We start from the raw sequence: 18,831 nt of genomic DNA on the forward strand, positions 1-18,831 counted from the left end.
ATGGGCAGGGACACCTTCCTCTCTCCCAGGGTGCTCCAAGCCCTGTCCAACCTGGCCTTGGACACTTCCAGGGATGAGGGGTCAACAACTTCTCTGGGCAGTTCTACCGTGATGGATAAAACCATCCCAAAGCCTTTTGGGGTGTCCATATGGGAGAAGCCCCATCCTTGGATCTGCCCCCACTTTGTGGGAACAAACAGAGGAACTGCTGCGATTTCTCCAGGCTGGACATTCCTTGTGGAATTTGGGGTCCTGCCTGTTCCTGGTCCCAGCACCTGCTCCCGCAGCCAAATCCCGAGCTGAGCATCCCAAAAGCAGCACCAGGCACAAGGAGCTCTTGGAATGCTCCAGGAGCAGTGGGGATGGACAGCCACAAGGAGCTCTTGGAATGCTCCAGGAGCAGTGGGGATGGGCTGTCCTGGTGTTTTGGGATTCCTGGAGTACCACCAAGCTCTGCAGGACTTCTTCCACTGCCCAGAGGTCCCCTCACTCACCGCCACGGCGTATCTGGTGACGTTGTCCCTCTCGCTGTCCTCGATCACCTTCTCCAGGTCTGGGCTGTCGTGGGATTCTCCATCTGTGATGACAATCATTACTCTCTTTGCCCCTTTCCGGCCACCTTTCCGAAACGCTTCCGAGCTGCAAGTGAAGAGATGCCCTGGGCTGCTCCGTGGGGGCTCCGCTGCCCCACCGAGCCCACCCCGAGGGGTCTTTGGGGCCGCTGCCCCTTGGGGAGGTGCAGGAACTCTTGGGAAATGCTTGCGGATGTGGATGTTCCCACTTTTTGCGGGAAAGAGGCCCTAATTCTGCAAAATTGGACAAGGGAATGGATCTGGAGTTGGCCAGCGGAGTTTTGGCCGTGGCCTGTGGGCTCTTCCCCCGTGAGGGAAAACTTCTTCACCCAGTCGTCCAAAATCCCACTATTTTGACAAAACATGGAGCCAAATTCCAGCATATTTATGGAAAAGGGACATTGAGCAGGGTCGGGGGACTCTGTGTGACACAAATCATCCAGGACCTTGCTTGGATCCAGCCAGGACCCATCTAAAACTTTCCCAAGCTGCCCACCAGGGCAGGGCTGGAATCCCCATTCCTGGAGGAATTTAAAAACCATATGGATGCGGCCCTTGGGGACACGGTTAGTGGTGGCCTTGGCAGTGCTGGAGTCGATCTTAGACCTCTTTTCCAACCTAAATGATTCCATGATCTGCAGCAGGAATATTGGTTGGGATGAAGGAGAAGTGCAGGAGCAGGGATTTGTCCTTGGAAAGGGAGGAGATGGAGCTGGATCTGTCCTGAGTTTCCGGGGACCCTCCAGGGATTTCCAGGAGAGCTCCAGTGCCTGGAGTGGAATTCGGGGGCTGGGAGCTCATCCCTGAGGGCTTCCGGGAAAAGGACACAATTCCAGAGTCTGCTCCAGCTGCAACCGAGGATGAAGAACTTTGGGAAGCACCATTAGCAAAGCTTCCCACAAACGGAAGTTTTCCCAAACCTTGGTGGTTCCCCCATTTTTAAGCAGCCAGGAAAACAAATGGAGAGGGAAGGAAGGGCAAAAAAACGGGGATTTGAAGGTTTTCCTGGGAATAGGACCGGGAGTGGGAGGGGTTTTACCGAGCAAACTCAATGCCGTAGGCAGTCCTGGTCTCGGTGCCCCCTCGCTGCTCGATGTGGCTGGCGGCCGCCACCACGTCCTGCACGGACCTGTAGTCGTTCAGATGGAACTCATGGACCACGTCCTCTCCGTACTGGACAACTCCCACCTGGGAACGACAGGAATGTCACCAAAAATGCCAATGAAACGAGGTCCTGTCTGCAAGGAGCTTTGTCAACCACGGGAAGCACCAGTCACCAGGAAAATTCCATCTCTCATGGAATTTTCCTCCCGTTTTCCCTCCACCGGGTCATTAATAATTCCCAATTTTACAGCTCTCCCCCCTGCCCTGCTCCCAAGTTTTGGGGTGATCCAGATGTGTCCCAGTTTGGACCCACAGCATCTCCAGGTGGGACCAAACTGGATTATTTGGGAAAATTGGGGATATTCCTGCCCAAACCCCTGCCCAAATTCCTGCCTAAATCCAGCCATGATCTCTCGGAGCGAGAGGATGGAGAGCTCCTCACAGCTGCCTGTCTTTCCATAGGGTTTCATCCTCCCTGTTCCCACTGGGATGTGGGATGTGCTCCCTCCGTGGCTCACTTAGGGACATTAATGGCAGTGTTTTTTCCACGGAATGAGTTAAAAATCCCAATATTTGGACAAATTCCAGCAGATTGAGAGAAAAGGGGTGTTGGGAATGGCCCCGGGATGACACAAACGGTTCAGGGCCTTACCTGGATCTGTCCGGGACCGATGTAAAACTTTTTCAGGATATTTATCAGGAAGTGCTGGACTTCAACCCATGGATAAATGCTGTTGGATCCATCCAGGACGATGATGATGTCCATGTAGGTCTGGCATCCTGTGGAAAATCCAGGGATTTAGTCAAAGTCCTCTTGCAAAGGGGCAGGTTTGTGGCTTCACTCCCAGCCAGCTACTTCCTCTTAGGATTTATCGGGAAAACAATGGGATTTCAATCATTTGGGGAAGAACTTTGGGCTCCAGCAAGGTGGGGAGAAGCCACAGGAATCTACTCTGCTGAGAGAAGATGGGATCACTTCCTAGGAATAACACTCTGTGGCATCATTTGGGATTCAGCTTTGGAATTTGATCCAATCTAATACCATTCCACACTTCAAAGAGGAGCAGGATCCGGCTCCGTTCCTCCCACAGAGCCGTTCCTGATCCCTGAGTCATTCCCAGCCCTGCCATGGAACGCAAGGCGGGCATTTCCTCCCTTCCCATGAAATCCTTAGCTCCGAGGCAGCCAAAAACCCCAGAGGGGACCCCAGGGCTCGGCTCTGCAGCCGGAGCAGGAGGGATTTCAGGAGCTGCCTTTTTCCAGTGCGGAAAATTGCTCAGGATTGTCTCAGTCTGCTGAAGTTTTATAACATTCCTTGGAAAAGTCACGGATGATCGTGGATTTCAGGGACTTACCAGCTGCTCTTCCATCCTCTAGGTCTTTATGGATTAAAGAATCCATGGACTGGAGTCACTCCTGGATCACTGGGATCCTCTGTGTGCCTCCATCTCCATCCCATCCTGGGAATCAGGGAGAGCAGCTGACCCTGCATCCCACTAAACGAACACTTCCTAAAACTCCCTGAAATCCCAAATGTCCTTTGCAGGAAGGGCTTGAACATAACGAGGGAAGCGACACTGGGAATTTGGTGATGCTTTTCCTGCCTTGATCCTGAAAATCCCGTTTTCCCAAGGCCCTCCTTAATGCCCTGGGAATTTGGTGGTGGGCCCTGCCTTTCCTGCCTCAATCCCCCAAAATCCCATTTTTCCAAGCCCATCTCTCTGCCCTGGGAATTAACCAACACCAGAGGGGTGCTGGAGCTGGGGAATCACATGCCATGGGATGAGGAGCTTCCAGGAGCAGGACAGGCTTCTGGCAATCCTTTCCAGCTCCAGGAAATCCAGGAAACTTCGTTTAAACCTCCCAGAATAAAACACTGGCTCCAAATTCCCAAATTCCAAGGTATTTAACTTGCAGTAAATGAGGGCTTTGTTTCGTGCAGCCAAGCTCGGAATTCTTTCCCTATTTCCTCCTTAGCTCTGCTGATAAAATATTCGGGATGTTGGATTCCAGGCTCGGGAAGAAGAAGGTGTTTTTGTCTTCCCGAGGTGTCAATCACAAGGAAAATCATTCCCAGATGTGTGGAACCCTTTGGAATCGCTTCCTCTGAGCACTGACAGCGCTTTGTGTTCTCCCTGGGGTTGGGAACAGAGATTCCCTCTGATTCCAGAGGTGGGATGGGAGCCGGGATTGGAACTGGGATTGGAGCAGGGACTGGAGCCGGGATTGGAGTTGGGATTGGAGTCGGGATTGGAGCTGGGATTGGAGCCGGGATCGGAGTTGGGATTGGAGTCAGGATTGGAGCCGGGATTGGAGCTGGGATTGGAGCTGGGATCGGAGCTGGGATTGGAGTCAGGATTGGAGCAGGGATTGGAGCCGGGGTTGGAGCTGGGATTGGAGCCGGGATTGGAGCAGGGATCGCAGCCGGGATTGGAGCCAGGATGGGAGCTGGGATTGGAGCCGGGATTGGAGCAGGGATTGGAGCAGGGATCGGAGCTGGGATTGGAGCTGGGATTGGAGTTGGGATCGGAGCTGGGATCGCAGCCGGGATCGGAGCCGGGATTGGAGCCGGGATCGGAGCCGGGATTGGAGCCGGGATCGGAGCAGGGATCAGAGCCGGGATTGGAGCAGGGATTGGAGCCGGGATCGGAGCTGGGATTGGAGCACGGATTGGAGCAGGGATCGCAGCCGGGATCGGAGCAGGGATCGCAGCCGGGATCGGAGCAGGGATCGCAGCCGGGATTGGAGCCGGGATCGGAGCAGGGATCATCGGTCCTCACTCTGCAGAGCCGGAGCCACGGTCCTGGAGAAGCGGAAATTGGAGTTGACTCGGGAGCACATTCCCGTGGTGTAGTAGGAACTGCCGCACTCGTGGGACCACAGGGGGCTGCAGGCCTGGCGGGGACGGGAAAAAGTAGGAATGGGATAAAACGACCCCTTTTCCATGGATGTGTTGGCAGCTTTTCCCCATGGAACGCGTGAGGCGATGTGTGAAACAGGGAATCATGGAATTACAGAACGGGATGGGTTGGAATGGAGCTGGAAGAACGCGTTCCAGCCCTGGCCAAGGGCAGGCAAACACTGCAGAGGTCAGGGTGCTCCGAGGATCGCCCAAGCTGGTGTCGGACACTTCCAGGGATGGAGACTCCCCAGCAAACGAGCGACTGAGGGAATAAACGAGAAATGCTGTGCAAAGAAACGAAGGAAGGGCAAACGAAGCGCTGCGAGGGGGTGTCCGTAATTCCCGGCATTCCGACAGAGCCGGAGCCATCCAGGAGCTGCTCCCGTAAGGGCTGCGATCGATGAGCGCAGGGCGGCTCGGTGCTGGCACGGGCAGCACACATCGTGTGCTCTTGGAATCCATTAAATCCATGTAATGGAAATATAACGAGGGAATCACCGATTGTCCTGAGCTGGAAAGGACCTACAGGATCATCAAAGCCCAACTTTTCTTTAATTTAATTTAATTTAATTTAATTTTATTTTATTTTATTTTCAATTTATTTTATGGTATTTTTTCTAACTTTTATTTTATTTCTATTTTCTATTTATTTTATTTTATGTTTTTATTTTTATTTATTTTTATTTTCTATTTATTTTGTTTTATTTATGTTTTATTTTAATTAATTGAATTGAATTTATTTTTTATTTTCTTTTTGGTTTTTTATTTTATTTTATTTTACTTTTTTATTTTTATTTTTTTTATTTTATTTTTATTTTATTTTAATTAATTGAATTTAATTCATTTTTAATTTTCTTTTTATTTTCATTTATATTTATTTTCTTTTATTCTACTTTCTATGTTATTTTATTTTATTTTACTTTAATTAATTTAACAATTTAATTTAATTTTTATTTTCTTTTTATTTTATTTTACGTTTATTTTCTTTTATTCTACTTTCTTTTTTATTTATTTTATTTTATTTTGCTGTATTTTACATTATTTTATTTTATTTCATTTCATTTTTATTTTATTTTATTTTATTTTATTTTAATTTTTATTTATTTAATTTCATTTTACTTTATTTTATTTCATTTTATGTAATTTTATTTCATTTTACTTTAGTTCATTTTACTTTATGTAATTTTACATAATTTTATTTCCTTTTACTTTATTCCATTCCATTCCATTCCATTCCATTCCATTTTTAATTTATTTTGTTCTTTTACATTCTTTTATTTTTACTTCATTTTTACTTCATTTCATTTCATCATAACTTACTTGATTTTATTGTGCCTCACCCTTAAATCCGCATCGATCTCCCTCCATCACACAAACAAAACCCCCAGAGAGGAGCCTCTCACCCCTTGACGTCCCGCTGCCCATTCCCGCTGCGCATTCCCACATTCCCGCTGCGCATTCCCACATTCCCGCTGCGCATTCCCACATTCCCGCCCCCCATTCCCACATTCCTGCTGCTCACCAGGAAGCTGCTGTCCCGGGGGTTGGTGGCCAGGCTCAGGCCCAGGCGCATGTTGTCCTTGCGCTCCGAGACGTTGGACAGCGTCACCCGCCCTTGGGAGAGAGGGTGGCATCGGGCACAGCTCCCGGCAGATCGGGAGCGCTCCCTGGCATCTCTGGAGCAACCGGGAGTTGTGCCAGAGGAGCCTGTGCCGGTGGAACTCCGGGTTTGGGGCATTTTTGGAAGCGGTTGGTGAGGTGAGGATTGGGTTTTTTTCCTAGATGAACAACTAAGGAAGGAAAATTGTTTGGGGAATGAGGCTGGGAGAGGAGGAAATCCCTTGGAGGGCTCAGCGCCTCGTCCCGTATTCCCGGGCCGGTGGCTGATCCATCCCTGTGCATCCCTGTTTTCTCCATGGCACAGCCCAGAAAGCAGAAACAGCCCCAGGGCAGCCCTGTCAATCCTAAATGTCACTGAGCCGCATCCCAAATCCCTGATCCAACCATTTCTCTGGGAAAAGCAGCTCCCCGTGAGCCAGAGCTCCCCCTTTGCTGTCTGCCTGGGAAGCAAACTGGGAATCATGGAATGATTTGGGATGAAAGGAACTCTAAAGCCAGTCCCACCCCATTCCATGGGCAGGGACCCCTTCCACCATCCCAGGCTGCTCCAGCGTGGCCTTGGACACTTCCAGGGGCGGCCACAGCTTCTCTGGGAATTCCATTCGTCCTTCCCCACCCTCACAGGGAGGAATTCCTTCCCGATACCCAATTCAGCACTTCCAGGGATCATTTGGGATTTGGGAAGGGGCCGTACCCAGGTTGAGCTTGGTGCAGTTGCTGTGGCCGTCACTCGGCACCGGACACTTGTAGACGTCTCCCGTCTTCTGCTGCCCATTGGATTCATACGGAGCTCCCACCACCAGCCTGCGGAAAAGACGGATCCGTCAGCGCCTGGAGAACGGGAATCCCCCTGGGAAAAAGGATTCCTCAGCCCCAATTCCCTGCTTGTGGTTGGGAGTGGCAGGAGAGTGTCCCAACCTCAGTCATGGTCCCAAGGACAACTTCTCCTTCCCTTCCCGCTGGAGCAGCAAAAAGCTGGGAATGTGACTCCCTGCTGCCGGGAATTATGGAATTGGTGCCCATCAGCTGCAAGGAACAGATTCCTGGCAGGGAGGGAGGGCTCCGAGCCCGTCCGGAAGCACAGGGAGGAGCAGGGCACCAGCTCCAGGATGGCACCAAATCCCTCGGAATCAGCTGCGGTGCCCATGGATTGGCCCTTCTTCCGGCTGCCTGTGGAGGAGCCTTTCCATAGGATCATGGAATGGTTTGGGATGGAAGGGGCCTTAAGAATCATCTCATCCCAACCCCTTCCATGGGCACCTCCCACTTCATTCTGAGAGCGTCTCCAGGACATGGATGTGGATGCAGGGATCCAGCAGAACCAGAGGGAAAAGCAAGGAGCTGGTAGAGCACTTCCAGCAAATCCCCCTGGGATCCACAAGGAATTTTCCCCACCAAAAGCCTGGAAAAGGGCATTTGCTCCAACCCGGGGTTGCTGTGAACAGCTCTGAGCCGAACATCGGGATCTCCAGTGGTAAGTGAGGATGTTGGGAAGGAATTTTTCCCAGGAAAACCCTGGAAAAGGGAATTCTCTCCAAGCCGGGGCTGTTCCAAACACCAGGAGCCGAACCTTGGGATCTCTGGTGGACATCGGGAATTTCCCTGCTCTCCAAAAGAAGGGAGCTGCGAAATCCCATTCCCCCAGCAAGGATTCCAGCTTCCAGCCGGATATTTCTGGGACATCCAAACATTTTTCCCACTTTTCCATGACCACAACACTTCGACCCAGCAACCCAAAGCAGGAAGAGCGCAGGACCGGAGGAATCCGGCTCTTCCTTCCCGGCTATCCCAAAAATCCTCAGCACCACGAGTTGTTGGCAACTCTCGCTCCCAAAAGAAATGGGATTCTTTTTTTGGTAGCTTCCCAAAAATCCTATGGATGCAACCGTCCGAGTCTGGATCTCCGGATAAACAGGAGCTCTTTTGTTCCACAGGGCCCTTCCCAGCAGCTGGAAAAGCCACCGGCACAGATGTTCCCGGTTAGACCGGGAATGGTCATCCCTTAAAAATGCTGCTCCTCCAAGGACAAACATCGCATTCTTTGATCCCAGCGCTCCCAAGCGGAACCGCTCACCCAAGGAAAAGCTCCCGAATCCAAGGATTCTCATGGAAACGCTTCCTGTCTTACGGCTCGAGTGTTAATGTGGGGATTTGGGATGGGAAAATTGTCCCCAGCTGGAGCTGTCCTCGACAGCATCCAGGAGCTCAGGGAAATCTGGGATTTTCTGGGAATTTGCTGGTTTTCCTGAGGCTCTCCCACACTGTCCATGTGGATGTGGAGAGGAGGGAAAAGCTGGAAGATGGGGAAGGGGGATGGAAAAACCTTGGGGATGAGGAGGAATAAAGGTGGAGGCACCTGGCAAAACGAGGCTCTCCTGGCATAATTCCCAATTCCCAAAGAATTCCGGATAAATGGAATGTAATGAACGTCTCGGAGCAGCTCCACCTGGATGCACGCCCCCCCCCCCCCCCCCCGCAGAAATCCTCTTGGAGACTTTTCCATTAATTGATATTCCCATATTAACACGATCACACCACCCACTCCTAAATATTCCCAAAAAACCAGCGGATTGGGGGTCGGATCATTCCTTCGGGATGACGAGGCAAACCCACCCATTCCCCAATTCCGGGAGCTCAAAGGAAACCCAAACATTCCCAGCTTTTGCCACGAATCCGAAGGGGCTGTGGAGCTCCCGGAGCTGAAATTCTTGTCTCCCAAAAAACAATGGAATTGTTTTCCCTTTTCAGTTAACTGGGAATGATTCATCAGCTGGAGCTGGCAAATCCTCATGGAAACTTGGCAGCTCGGGAAAAGGCTTTTCCAGCTGTTTGGAAGGTGTTTTTAGGGATGCTGCTCCACTCTTCCTTTCCTTGGAAACTGCAGCTTGAAACCCTGGATTTCTCCTTAAAAAAAATGAAGGATTTGGGATGGGTTATCCCAAATCACCCAGAATATCCAAATAATCCCGATCATCCCAAACCAACTGGAGCATCCCGCCATAGAAGGGAGACATTCCCGGCTTTTTCCAAGCTTTCCCCCTCCACACACCTTGGGATGATCCCAAATCTCCCTATTTTTCCCTGGATTCCCAAGAGGGAAAAAATGAGACTTTGGAAGAAAATTGGAACCGAACCATTCCTGCCTCACCTTCCTCTCCTTTCCCTGCTCCCAGCAAAGCAAAAGGGGAATAAAACAGGGATGAAGCGGGAAAAGCTCAGGCTGCCCCGAGCAGTCTGAGGATGGATCCTTAACTTGCATCCCAAAAAAAAAATCAGGAGAGGAGAAGTGAGAATATCCCAGGAGCTCCAGCAAAGCCCAGTGCTGGGTCCTGATTCCCAGTTTTCTCTCCAGCCTGGGAATGGGACGGTTGTGTCCACATCTGCAGGCTGGGAAAGGCTCAAATCCTACAAAATCAGGGAATTATGGAATGATTTGGGTGGGAAAGACCTTAAAGCTCATCCCATTCCAGGCCTAGATCCTGGACTTGAGCCTTGTCCTGATCCCTGTCCTGATCCCTGTCCCGATCCCAATCCCTCTCTCTTTCCTGATTCCAATCCCTGTCCCTTGTCCCCATCCCAATCCCTGTCCTTGTCCCGATCCCTGTCCCAATCCCTTTCCCAATCCCTGTTCCTGTCTCTTTCCCGATCCCAATCCCTGTCCCTGTCCCGATCCCTGTTCTGATCCCAATCCCGATCCCTGTCCCTGTCCTGATTCCAATCCCTGCCCCAATCTCTGTCCCAATCCCTGTCCCGATGCCAATCCCGATCCCTGTCCCTATCCCAGTCTCTGTCCCGATCCCTGTCCCAATCCCAATCCTGATCCCTGTCCCGATCCCTGTCCCTATCCCAGTCTCTGTCCCGATCCCTGTCCCAATCCCTGTCCCAATCCCGATCCCTGTCCCCTCCTGCCATTCCCGTGCCCCAATCCCCCGGATCACCCCTGCTGTTGTTTTTCCAAGCCTTCCCAGGGTTTTCCCCTCTTCCCTTGAAAAACCAAACCTAAACGCTCCCAGCCTTTTCCAGCCGCTCCTCATCCAGCCGGGAACGGTTATTCCCAATTTCCTGGGCTATGGGGCCAGGCGGCACTGCTGCAGCTCCAGCAGTGACAAATCCATGACCGGACCCCAAATCCATGAAAACAGCGGATTCTGGGAGCAAAGGCAGCCTGAGGAACCCTGGAATACCATGGGCAGCAGGAATGCCACATTCCTGTTTTTCTCGGCGTCATTTTTTCCTGGTTTTCGGGATGTTAAAGAGGTGTTTACAGGCGATGCCTGCCCATGGTTCTTGGATCAGCCAGAATTTTCCATGGAGCCGTTCGGGATCAGCACGTATCCATAGGCTCTCGTGGGACCTCCAGCTCCCCTCTGGAGATTCCCAAGAAAACTGTGATCCCAGTTTTCTCCAGGCGACTCTTCCCAGTTTTCCATTTCCATCCCAAACAAACCCTTCCCTTTTGGAAGCACCATAGATTCCCAGATTTGTTGCCACCCCATCCCTGGAATGTTCAAATCCAGCTCAGAGCAACCTCTGGAAGCAGGGCTGGAATGACCCAAACCAAGCCAGGATTTTCTTGAGAACGAGGCCAAAAAGAGGGAAAATCCCCCAAAAAACCAGGGATAGGGTGGGATCCTGCATCCAGGGCTGGGAGGGAGAGCTGGGAGCAGACATTATGGAATTCTCTGCACTTCCTACCCTTCCACCCAAATATTCCGAGCGCTCGGGCGGCGGCCAAGCCACGGAGAATTCCAGCCAAGAAACCTCTGGCGGGAGTTGGGAGCAGCGATCCCTGGAAGTGTTTTTCCAGATCAGCACAACTCTGGCTTCCAATCCAGCCGCAGGATTTCTCCCTCTTTTTTCCCCCCTCTTTTTATTCCCCTCTCCAGCCGGGCTCCGACTGGGAATGTCACGTCTGTGCCCGGAGCAGCCGCGGGAATGGGGCTCTGGGTGCCCCTCGCCAGAATTCCTTGGAAAAGGAGTTTTGGGATCAGAAGTTCCCTTTGGAATACGAGCTTGGGATAGGGAAAGAACTCCCCAGGAGCATCCAGCATCCCAAAAAATCTGGGAATGGGGCTCTGGGTGCTTCTCGCCAGGATTCCTTGGAAAAGGAGCTCTGGGGTGCTCCCAGGGAGGAGTTTTGAGATATAAGCTTGGGATAGGGAAAGAACTTCCCAGAAGCATCCAGCATCCCAAAAACTCCGGGAAGGGGGCTCTGGGTGCCCCTCGCCAGGATTCCACAGCTCCTGGAATGACGGGAAGCAACCGGGACAAACACTTGGAAGGGGAAGGTGAAAGATGAAAGGAATTTTTTCCCTTTTCCCCCTGCTCTTGGACCTCTAGGAATGTTTTTCCCAAATTCCGTGAGATTCCAGGTTGTGTTGGCCACCAACATCCAGGAGCTCCATGGGAAGAGCTCCTGTTCCCATGGGAGCTTCCATGTTTTTTAGGGATACGAATCCCACATTTGTGGCAATTCTTTGCTCCTTTCTCCCAAATAAATCCATCCACAGCATCTAACCTGCCTGGATTTGGGATTCAACCTTAAATCCCCCCAAATCCCCTCCGTCCTCCCAGGAATTCCCTCTCCTTATCCCAAAATTCCTTCCAGGTCGTTTTATCCCAAACACAGCAACGCAGGGAATTCCCATTTTTCCCAAAAATCCCCAGCTTGGACAGTGGGAATGCTCTGATCCCACAATTCCAGGTCTCCCTTTCCCTGCCTGCTCCGGGAGCGCTCCAGGCCTGGGAAGCTGGAATTCCACAGAGCTCCGGTGTTTTTTGGGATGAATTCCAGGCACCTGTCGTCATCTTTTCCATTCCCACCTGGAGGAGGCACCTCCAGCTCCATGGAAAAGAGGGAAAAAAGTGCGGAGAAGGAGGCCTGGAAACCCCTCACAAGTCAAATCCCACATGGAAGAGCTTTTCCAGCCTTAAAAATTCACGTGGAATTTCCCCCCCACCCCCCTGGAGTTTAATAACCCGAATTCTTCCCTCATGGATTTGGTCCCGGATTTTCCGCTCTCTGGGATGCAGTTCCAGCCCCCACCTGTGAGGCTGGCTGGTTCCTTGAAAGGTTTGGAAAAGGGGGAACAATTCCCAGCTTTAAACAAACACCTGGAGAATCCGAACTGTTTGGATCCACTCCAATATTCCTTTATAAATCTATGGAAAAAAATACCAACCCCACATCCTTGGAATCCATTCCCAAACAATTCCCAGCAGGCAAAAGCAGCACGGAAAGGCTCAGACTGAAGGAGAGGCGCCAAAATCCTGGGATTCCACGCTTGGAATTTGGCAGCTGGATCCCATCGCTGGGATTCTCAGAGAACCACGGAGTCTGCCGAATTCCAGTGGATTCGGGGGAATTCTTTGGGATGCGATTGGAAGATGCTCACCAGGAATTGGGGTCTCAAAACGTTCCCGTTCCTTCCGTGTCCTGCCAGCTCCTGGAATTATTATCCAGCTCCTGGAATTGTTATCCAGCTCCTGGAATTTTTACCAAGCTCCTGGAATTTTTACCAAGCTCCTGGAATTATTATCCAGCTCCCTCTGCACATCCATGGTTTTTATTCCAGAGGTTTTGGTTGCTCCCACATTTCTCCTTTGAGTTGCTGCCTCCATTTTTTAGTTGCGTCCACGTTTTTCCTTGGAATTTTTTCCCGCTTAATCACAGATTCCAACGGCGCTGTCCGGAGTTTTTATGTCCGTGTCCATCCATAGGATCCTGCTGGAAAAATTCCATTTTTCCAAGCAGAGGGAACCAACAGAAGGACAAGCTAAAGGTGGATCCTGTGGATGTTGGTGGGAAAAGTTGGGAAAAGTTGGCGGGAAAAGTTGGGAAAATCAGACAGAGTTGGTCTTTGCTGCAGTATCCTGCTCAGGAAAGCAGGAAAAAATTCCTGTTTTCCAGGGAATCCAGCCCTTGGCCACCCCATCAGTAGTGGGGCATGGAAAAATGGGATAAGAGATCCCAAATATCCCAGGAATTGCAGCCCCTCTGCTGGGATGGAGCTGGGAACAGCTCCTAGGGATAAAACCGGGATGGGATTATTCCCAACATTGAGCTTTTCCAGTAGTTTCCCTCAGAGAGCTTGGAAATCCCGGGAAACACTGAATTCCCAACTTTTATGCAGAGCCATTGATCCCAAGGCATCACCCCTTGCATAGGATGCACAATTCCCGTTGGGAAAAAGCCCCGATCCTGGTGGAATTGGGAGAATTCCCAAACTTCCATGGAACAGGAATGCCAGGTTTGGGATACGGCATGGGATCCCCCAGCAGGGCGGAGAAGGTCGGATTCCAGAATTCCGGGAGTATCCATTGCGTTCATTATGGGATTAAGCCCAGCTTCATCCCCCTGGGGGGCAGATCCGGAATTCCAGGGAATTCCAGGGGCTTTGGAGCATCCGGATGTGCTCCTGGAATGCACCAAAGGTCTTGGCCAACATCTGGGCAGGATTCCCTGGGATCAGCTCTGGGATCCCCCAGGGATCAGCTCTGGGATCAGCCTCGGGATCAGCTCTGGGATCAGCCCTGGGATCCCCTGGGATCAGCCCTGGGATCAGCCCTGGGATCCCCTGGGATCAGCCAAACGCATCAAATCCCAGACCAGAGCCAATCCCAGGCTCATCCCACATTCCCGATGGATATTCCCCATGGAGCACTTCTCCAGGTCCCAGCTCCTCCACGGAAACTCTAAAAAACGGGATGGCCCCACCCAAATTCCAGATGGAATTGCAGCTCTTGCGGAGCCTGAGAGCCTCCAAGGAATCCTGATCCCGCCTGGAGCAGCTGCTCCCTACCCGTCCTTCCCAAATTCCCAATATTCCATTCTCCCACCGGCAATTCCTCTTTTTGGAAGGAAAACCTTTCCATTCAGCACGTCCAAAATCAGCCTCATCCTGGCACAGCAATTCCCACCCCAAACTGGGAATTCTCTTGGAGATTGTCAGGTTTGGGGTGGATCTGTGCAATTCCTGCTGAAATTCCCGCCAAAATTCCCGGTTTTCCGGAGCCCACTCACCATTTCTTCCCGCCGATGTCGTGCTGCTGCACCGTGTATCCAAAGAAAGCTTCCCTGGATCCCGGGATAATCTGGGGCCTCTTGGTGTCGATGTTGAAGGAATGCCCGAATCCTGGGAAAAAAGGCAAGGATTTGGCTGGAAACCCCAAATTCCACGTGGCCAGAGGATAAACCGGGAATGCAAGAACTTGGGAAGGCTCCAGCCATGGAATGATTCCAACCACAGCCCCACTCCCGCTGCTCCCGCTTGGGGTCGGATTTGGTGATTCCAGAGGCGCTTCCAAGCTCGCCCATCCTGGGAAAGCTGCTCCCAGCATTGCTCCAGGAGCGTCCGACATGGAGCAGGGATGGTTTGATCCCATTCCCACCCCAGCCAGGATGGAAATTCCAAAGTATTCCAGCCCCACCTCACCTGCAGCCTCCCAAAATTCCGCTCTCCATCCCGGAATTCCCGAGGCTTTTCCCAAGGATCCAAAGCCTCCCAGCCCAGCCATTCCCGAGGAGCTTTTCCCAAGGATCCAAAGCCTCCCAGCCTGGCCATTCCTGAGGCTTTTCCCAAGGAGCTTTTCCCAAGGATCCAGAGCTCCCCAGCCCGGCCATTCCCGAGGCTTTTCCCAAGGATCCAAAGCCTCCCAGCCCGGAATTCCCGAGGAGCTTTTCCCAAGGATCCAAAGCCTCCCAGCCCAGCCATTCCCGAGGCTTTTCCCACGGATCCAAAGCTGGGATTCCCATTCCCTGTTGGAGCAGGAGCTGAGGAGAGGCAGCTCCAGAGGGGGATCTCCCTAAGGATGGAATTCCAGCTGGGACAGGGCCATTTTGGGGCTTAGGACCGTAAGGATCCTCTGGAAAATTCCCATTCCCACAGAATTCCCTGTCCATGGCATCCCAATCCCGGGATCCTGGTGCTCATGTGGGACAAATTCCCGAGAAATTTCCTGGCCCTGGAGCAAATTTTGGGGAATTTTCTGGCAGCTCCTCCCTCTGCCTGGAAGCAGATCCAGGTGGGAAATTGGGAGATCAGGAATTCCTCAAGGATTGGATTTGAGAATGCTGGAGACGCCCCTTTGCTATCCATGGGAAGATCCAAATCCCAGGAGAGAGCGGCAGGATGGACACGGATAACCAGGATATCCCGGATTCGATTCCCTGCATCCTGCTGGATGCGTCATTCGAAGAAAAACCTTGGAATCCTCCTCCAGGACAGGGACAAGAGGCTCGTGTTGGAATTTCTAGGGATGGAAAGGAGGAATTTACAGGGATCCATCAGTAGGAAAGTTCGGCACCGCGGAAAAATCCAGGCTGGGAATGTTTGGATAGACGGGAATGCCCGAGCTAACGGGAACGTTCGCAGTGCTGGCAGCGGGGAATGGCGGAATCCGACCACGGAATCCAAGGTGAAGGAACTTCCGAGTGCTCCAAAAAGCAACGCAGGGAAGCAGGGATAAAAAACCCCTGGAGCAGGGAGGAGAGCCGAGAAGTTCTGCGGAGCGTTGACCTTGTTTCACATTCCCAAAGGAATGAAAAGCTTCTCCCGGTTCCCGGCTGCAGAGAGGGAAGCTGGGATTGGGCTTGGAATGATGGGAAAGGGAAAGCAGGAAGGGCGTGGAGAGCAGCCTGGAATCGGCGGGAATTTCGGGAAAGGGATTTGGTTTTCCCAACAAAGAATTCCAAGATCTGGAAGTGTTGGAGAGGATGGGATGAGTTTTCCTCTGAATTTGCCTTGATTTTGCACCCAGGCAGAGGATTTTTGGGAATGGGAATGCCGGATAAATTGGAGAATCCCAGTCCATGGCTCCTTGGTTTAGGAGCTGCAGCTTCCGGATGAAAACTCTGGAAAAGGAACAGAAACTCTCCAATGATGGGAAATATTCCATGGAATGGGAAATCTCTGGGAAAACAGGGAGAAGAGCTGGGAGTGGCTCCTGCTGGAGCATCCCAATCCCAGGGAATGGACCCAGGGAAGTGAAAAAATCTGGGAGAGAAGATTCCGAGCAATGGATAGAACCTCAAAATTCCAATGGAAAGAACGGAAAAAAAGAAATATTGGGAATTTTCCAAAAGATTGGGAATTTTCCAACCGGCTCCAGCTTCCATGGGAACCTCAGGAGAGGTTCTCCAGGAGATTGAGGAGCCTGAGAGGTTTTCCTGCCGGGAATGATGTCACCGTCCCAAAGAAGGGACTACAAGATCCAGGTTTTCCTTGGAATTCCAAGGGCAACTTCCTTGGAATTCCAAGCCTCAGATTCCTCCTTTCCTTTGGAGCTTCTGGAGCATCCAAACTTTTGATTCTTGTCAGGAAAAATCTCGGGAAAACGAGAAAAACTTTGGGAAAGAAGAATGGGAATGAAATCGTGCCAGGAGAAAAACCAGGATAAAAAGAACTCCTTGGAAGGGAAATCTCCAGGATAGGGAGGATTCCAAAGGCTCCGGCAGCAGGGGGGGAAACTGGGGGAAAGAGGGGGAAAATCTGGGAAAAAAGGGGGGAAATCCGGGAAAAAAAGGGGGGAAATCCGGGAAAAAAGAAAGGAAAACTGGCGGAAAAAAAGGGGGGAAACTGGGGGGGGAAGGGGGAAAATCTGGGAAAAAAGGGGGGAAAAACTTCCCTGCCTGAACCCTTTGGGATTTCCAGCTGGAAAAAGGAACTCTGGGAATGTTCCTGGCAGCTTTCCTGTGATTCCCAAGCCTGGCTCTACTTCCATGAAAATTTGGGGCTGGATTTTGCTACTTTTGCTCCAAAGTTTTCTGATTCCGGGAGCTGCCGGAAGAATATCCCAGTTTTTATTGGATTGGCAGGAAAATCCAGCTTTTTTCCCTGGGCTCTGGCACTGCCAGAGTTCGGGATGGAATTCCTGGAGAGGGAATATTCAGCTGAACAAGGAAAACTTTATAAAGGAGAAGAATATTTGGGAAAAAACTCCGGGAATGGGCAGGGTGGGCTCGAATTCCCGGGAATCCCGCTTTGCCAAGGGCATGCTGGCAGCTCCCGGTTGCTCTCTCATCTCCAAGCCAGAGTTTGGCATCAGTTATTAGGGAAAATCCTGGGATTTGGAGCCCGGGAATGCTGGGGATGAACGGAGGCTCAGGCATTCCGGGATAACGCCAAGCAGGAATTAATAACGGCAGCACTTCCCGGGAAAATTCCAGGAAATCCAGAGGCTGGGGGAAGTGGTTGCTCAGAATTCCAAGGACCTTGGGGGGGTTTTATGGGATCTTTCCCGGCGAAATCCTGGATGGACAAAGCCCCACCCACTGTGCAGCCGCCCACAAGGAAGTCCCCAGCATTCCCAAGGATCCTTGGGAATTCCCAATTCCAGATGTTCCCCACAACCATTCCACCCTTCAGAAAGGGAAGGAGCCAATTCCTTCCCTGGAAAACCAACCCGGGAATTTATGGAATCTCAGCGCATCCCCCTGGAATTCCCAGATTTCCTGGGAAACGTCGGTGATCCCAGGGCCACCCATTCCCATGGGAAATGTTGATGGACAAGAGAGGCTCAGAATTCCTTGGATGGGCTCTCCCACTTTGGCTCCAGAGTCTTGGAGCTGCTCCGAAATTTCGGGATACCTTGGAACATCCCGGGATGGGATTCGTGCTGGGAATGTCACTGGAAGGGAACAATCGCAAGGGACACCACGGAATTCCCAGCCCGTGCGACAATGGAAAAGCAGGAACAGAGCCCTGGAGCTTCTCCCGGGGCTATGGAGAGAGCCAGGAGCGGGATTTCCTTGGGAAAAGCAGCCAGGACAGGGAGCAGAGAGATCTTCCCATGGATTCACATCCCATCCCAACACCCTGAGCTCATCCCGGAGATCTGGGAGATCCCAAACATCTGCAAATTGCTGGGATCCAGATGGAAAACAGCAGGAAAAAGGAATCCACCAGGAGCTGAACACGTCCCGGTCCGGAGGCACTGCGGAGTGCCGGGAATGGGAACCCTTCCCACCGGGATACGGCTCATTCCGGACACCCCAGAGGCACAAAGCCCTGGGGGCAGAAATCCCTGGATACCGGGAAACCTGGATACCCCGGGAAACCTGGATACCCCGGGAAACCTGGATACCCCGGGAAGCAGCCTGGGCAGGAAGATCCAGGGGCAGAAATGCTCCGGGATGGGAATGGAAATTCCCATGGGGAGAAAGATCCAGGGGCAGAAACTGCCGGGAATGGAAATGCCTGTGGGCACCAAATCCCGTGGGCAGAAACCTCTGGATACAGGAAATTCCAGGGGCAGAAACACTTCAGGATGGGAATGGAAATTCCAAATGGAAATGGGGAGAAATATCCAGGGATGGAAACATCCACGGATAGAAAGCCTCGAGGATGGGAATCCCTGTGGGCATAAATCCCGGGATACAGAAACTTCCAGGGGCAAAAATGTTTGGGAATGGGAATGGGGATCCTTGTGGATAAAATATCCGGGGGCAGAAACATCCATGGATAGAAACTCTCGAGGATGGAAATCCCTGTGGGAACATCCATGGACAGAAATATCCATGGATAGAAACCCCCATGGATGGAAATCCCTGTGGACACAAATCCCGGGATACAGAAACTTCCAGGGGCAGAAAATCTTGGCTACAGGAAGCACCGTGGGCAGAAATATCCAGGG

General features: G+C 51.7%; 1 protein-coding gene across 2 annotated transcripts in view; it reads right to left on the bottom strand.

Annotated features, from left to right (window-relative positions):
* The window catches only part of ITGA11 (integrin subunit alpha 11), a gene marked incomplete at both ends in the record, with an annotated part of 40,166 nt that overhangs the window by 20,047 nt on the left and 1,288 nt on the right, over positions 1-18,831 (bottom strand). For both annotated transcript variants that reach the window (XM_082291092.1, XM_082291091.1), the window contains 7 exons: positions 495-639; positions 1,612-1,760; positions 2,329-2,456; positions 4,457-4,571; positions 6,101-6,192; positions 6,893-7,002; positions 14,222-14,333. In XM_082291092.1, coding sequence (XP_082147218.1) covers positions 495-639; positions 1,612-1,760; positions 2,329-2,456; positions 4,457-4,571; positions 6,101-6,192; positions 6,893-7,002; positions 14,222-14,333 — 851 coding nt within the window. The remainder of the gene's footprint in view (positions 1-494; positions 640-1,611; positions 1,761-2,328; positions 2,457-4,456; positions 4,572-6,100; positions 6,193-6,892; positions 7,003-14,221; positions 14,334-18,831) is intronic.

The sequence above is a fragment of the Coloeus monedula genome, assembly GCF_965178545.1.
Source record: "Coloeus monedula genome assembly, chromosome: 14".
NCBI classification, from domain to species: domain Eukaryota; kingdom Metazoa; phylum Chordata; class Aves; order Passeriformes; family Corvidae; genus Coloeus; species Coloeus monedula.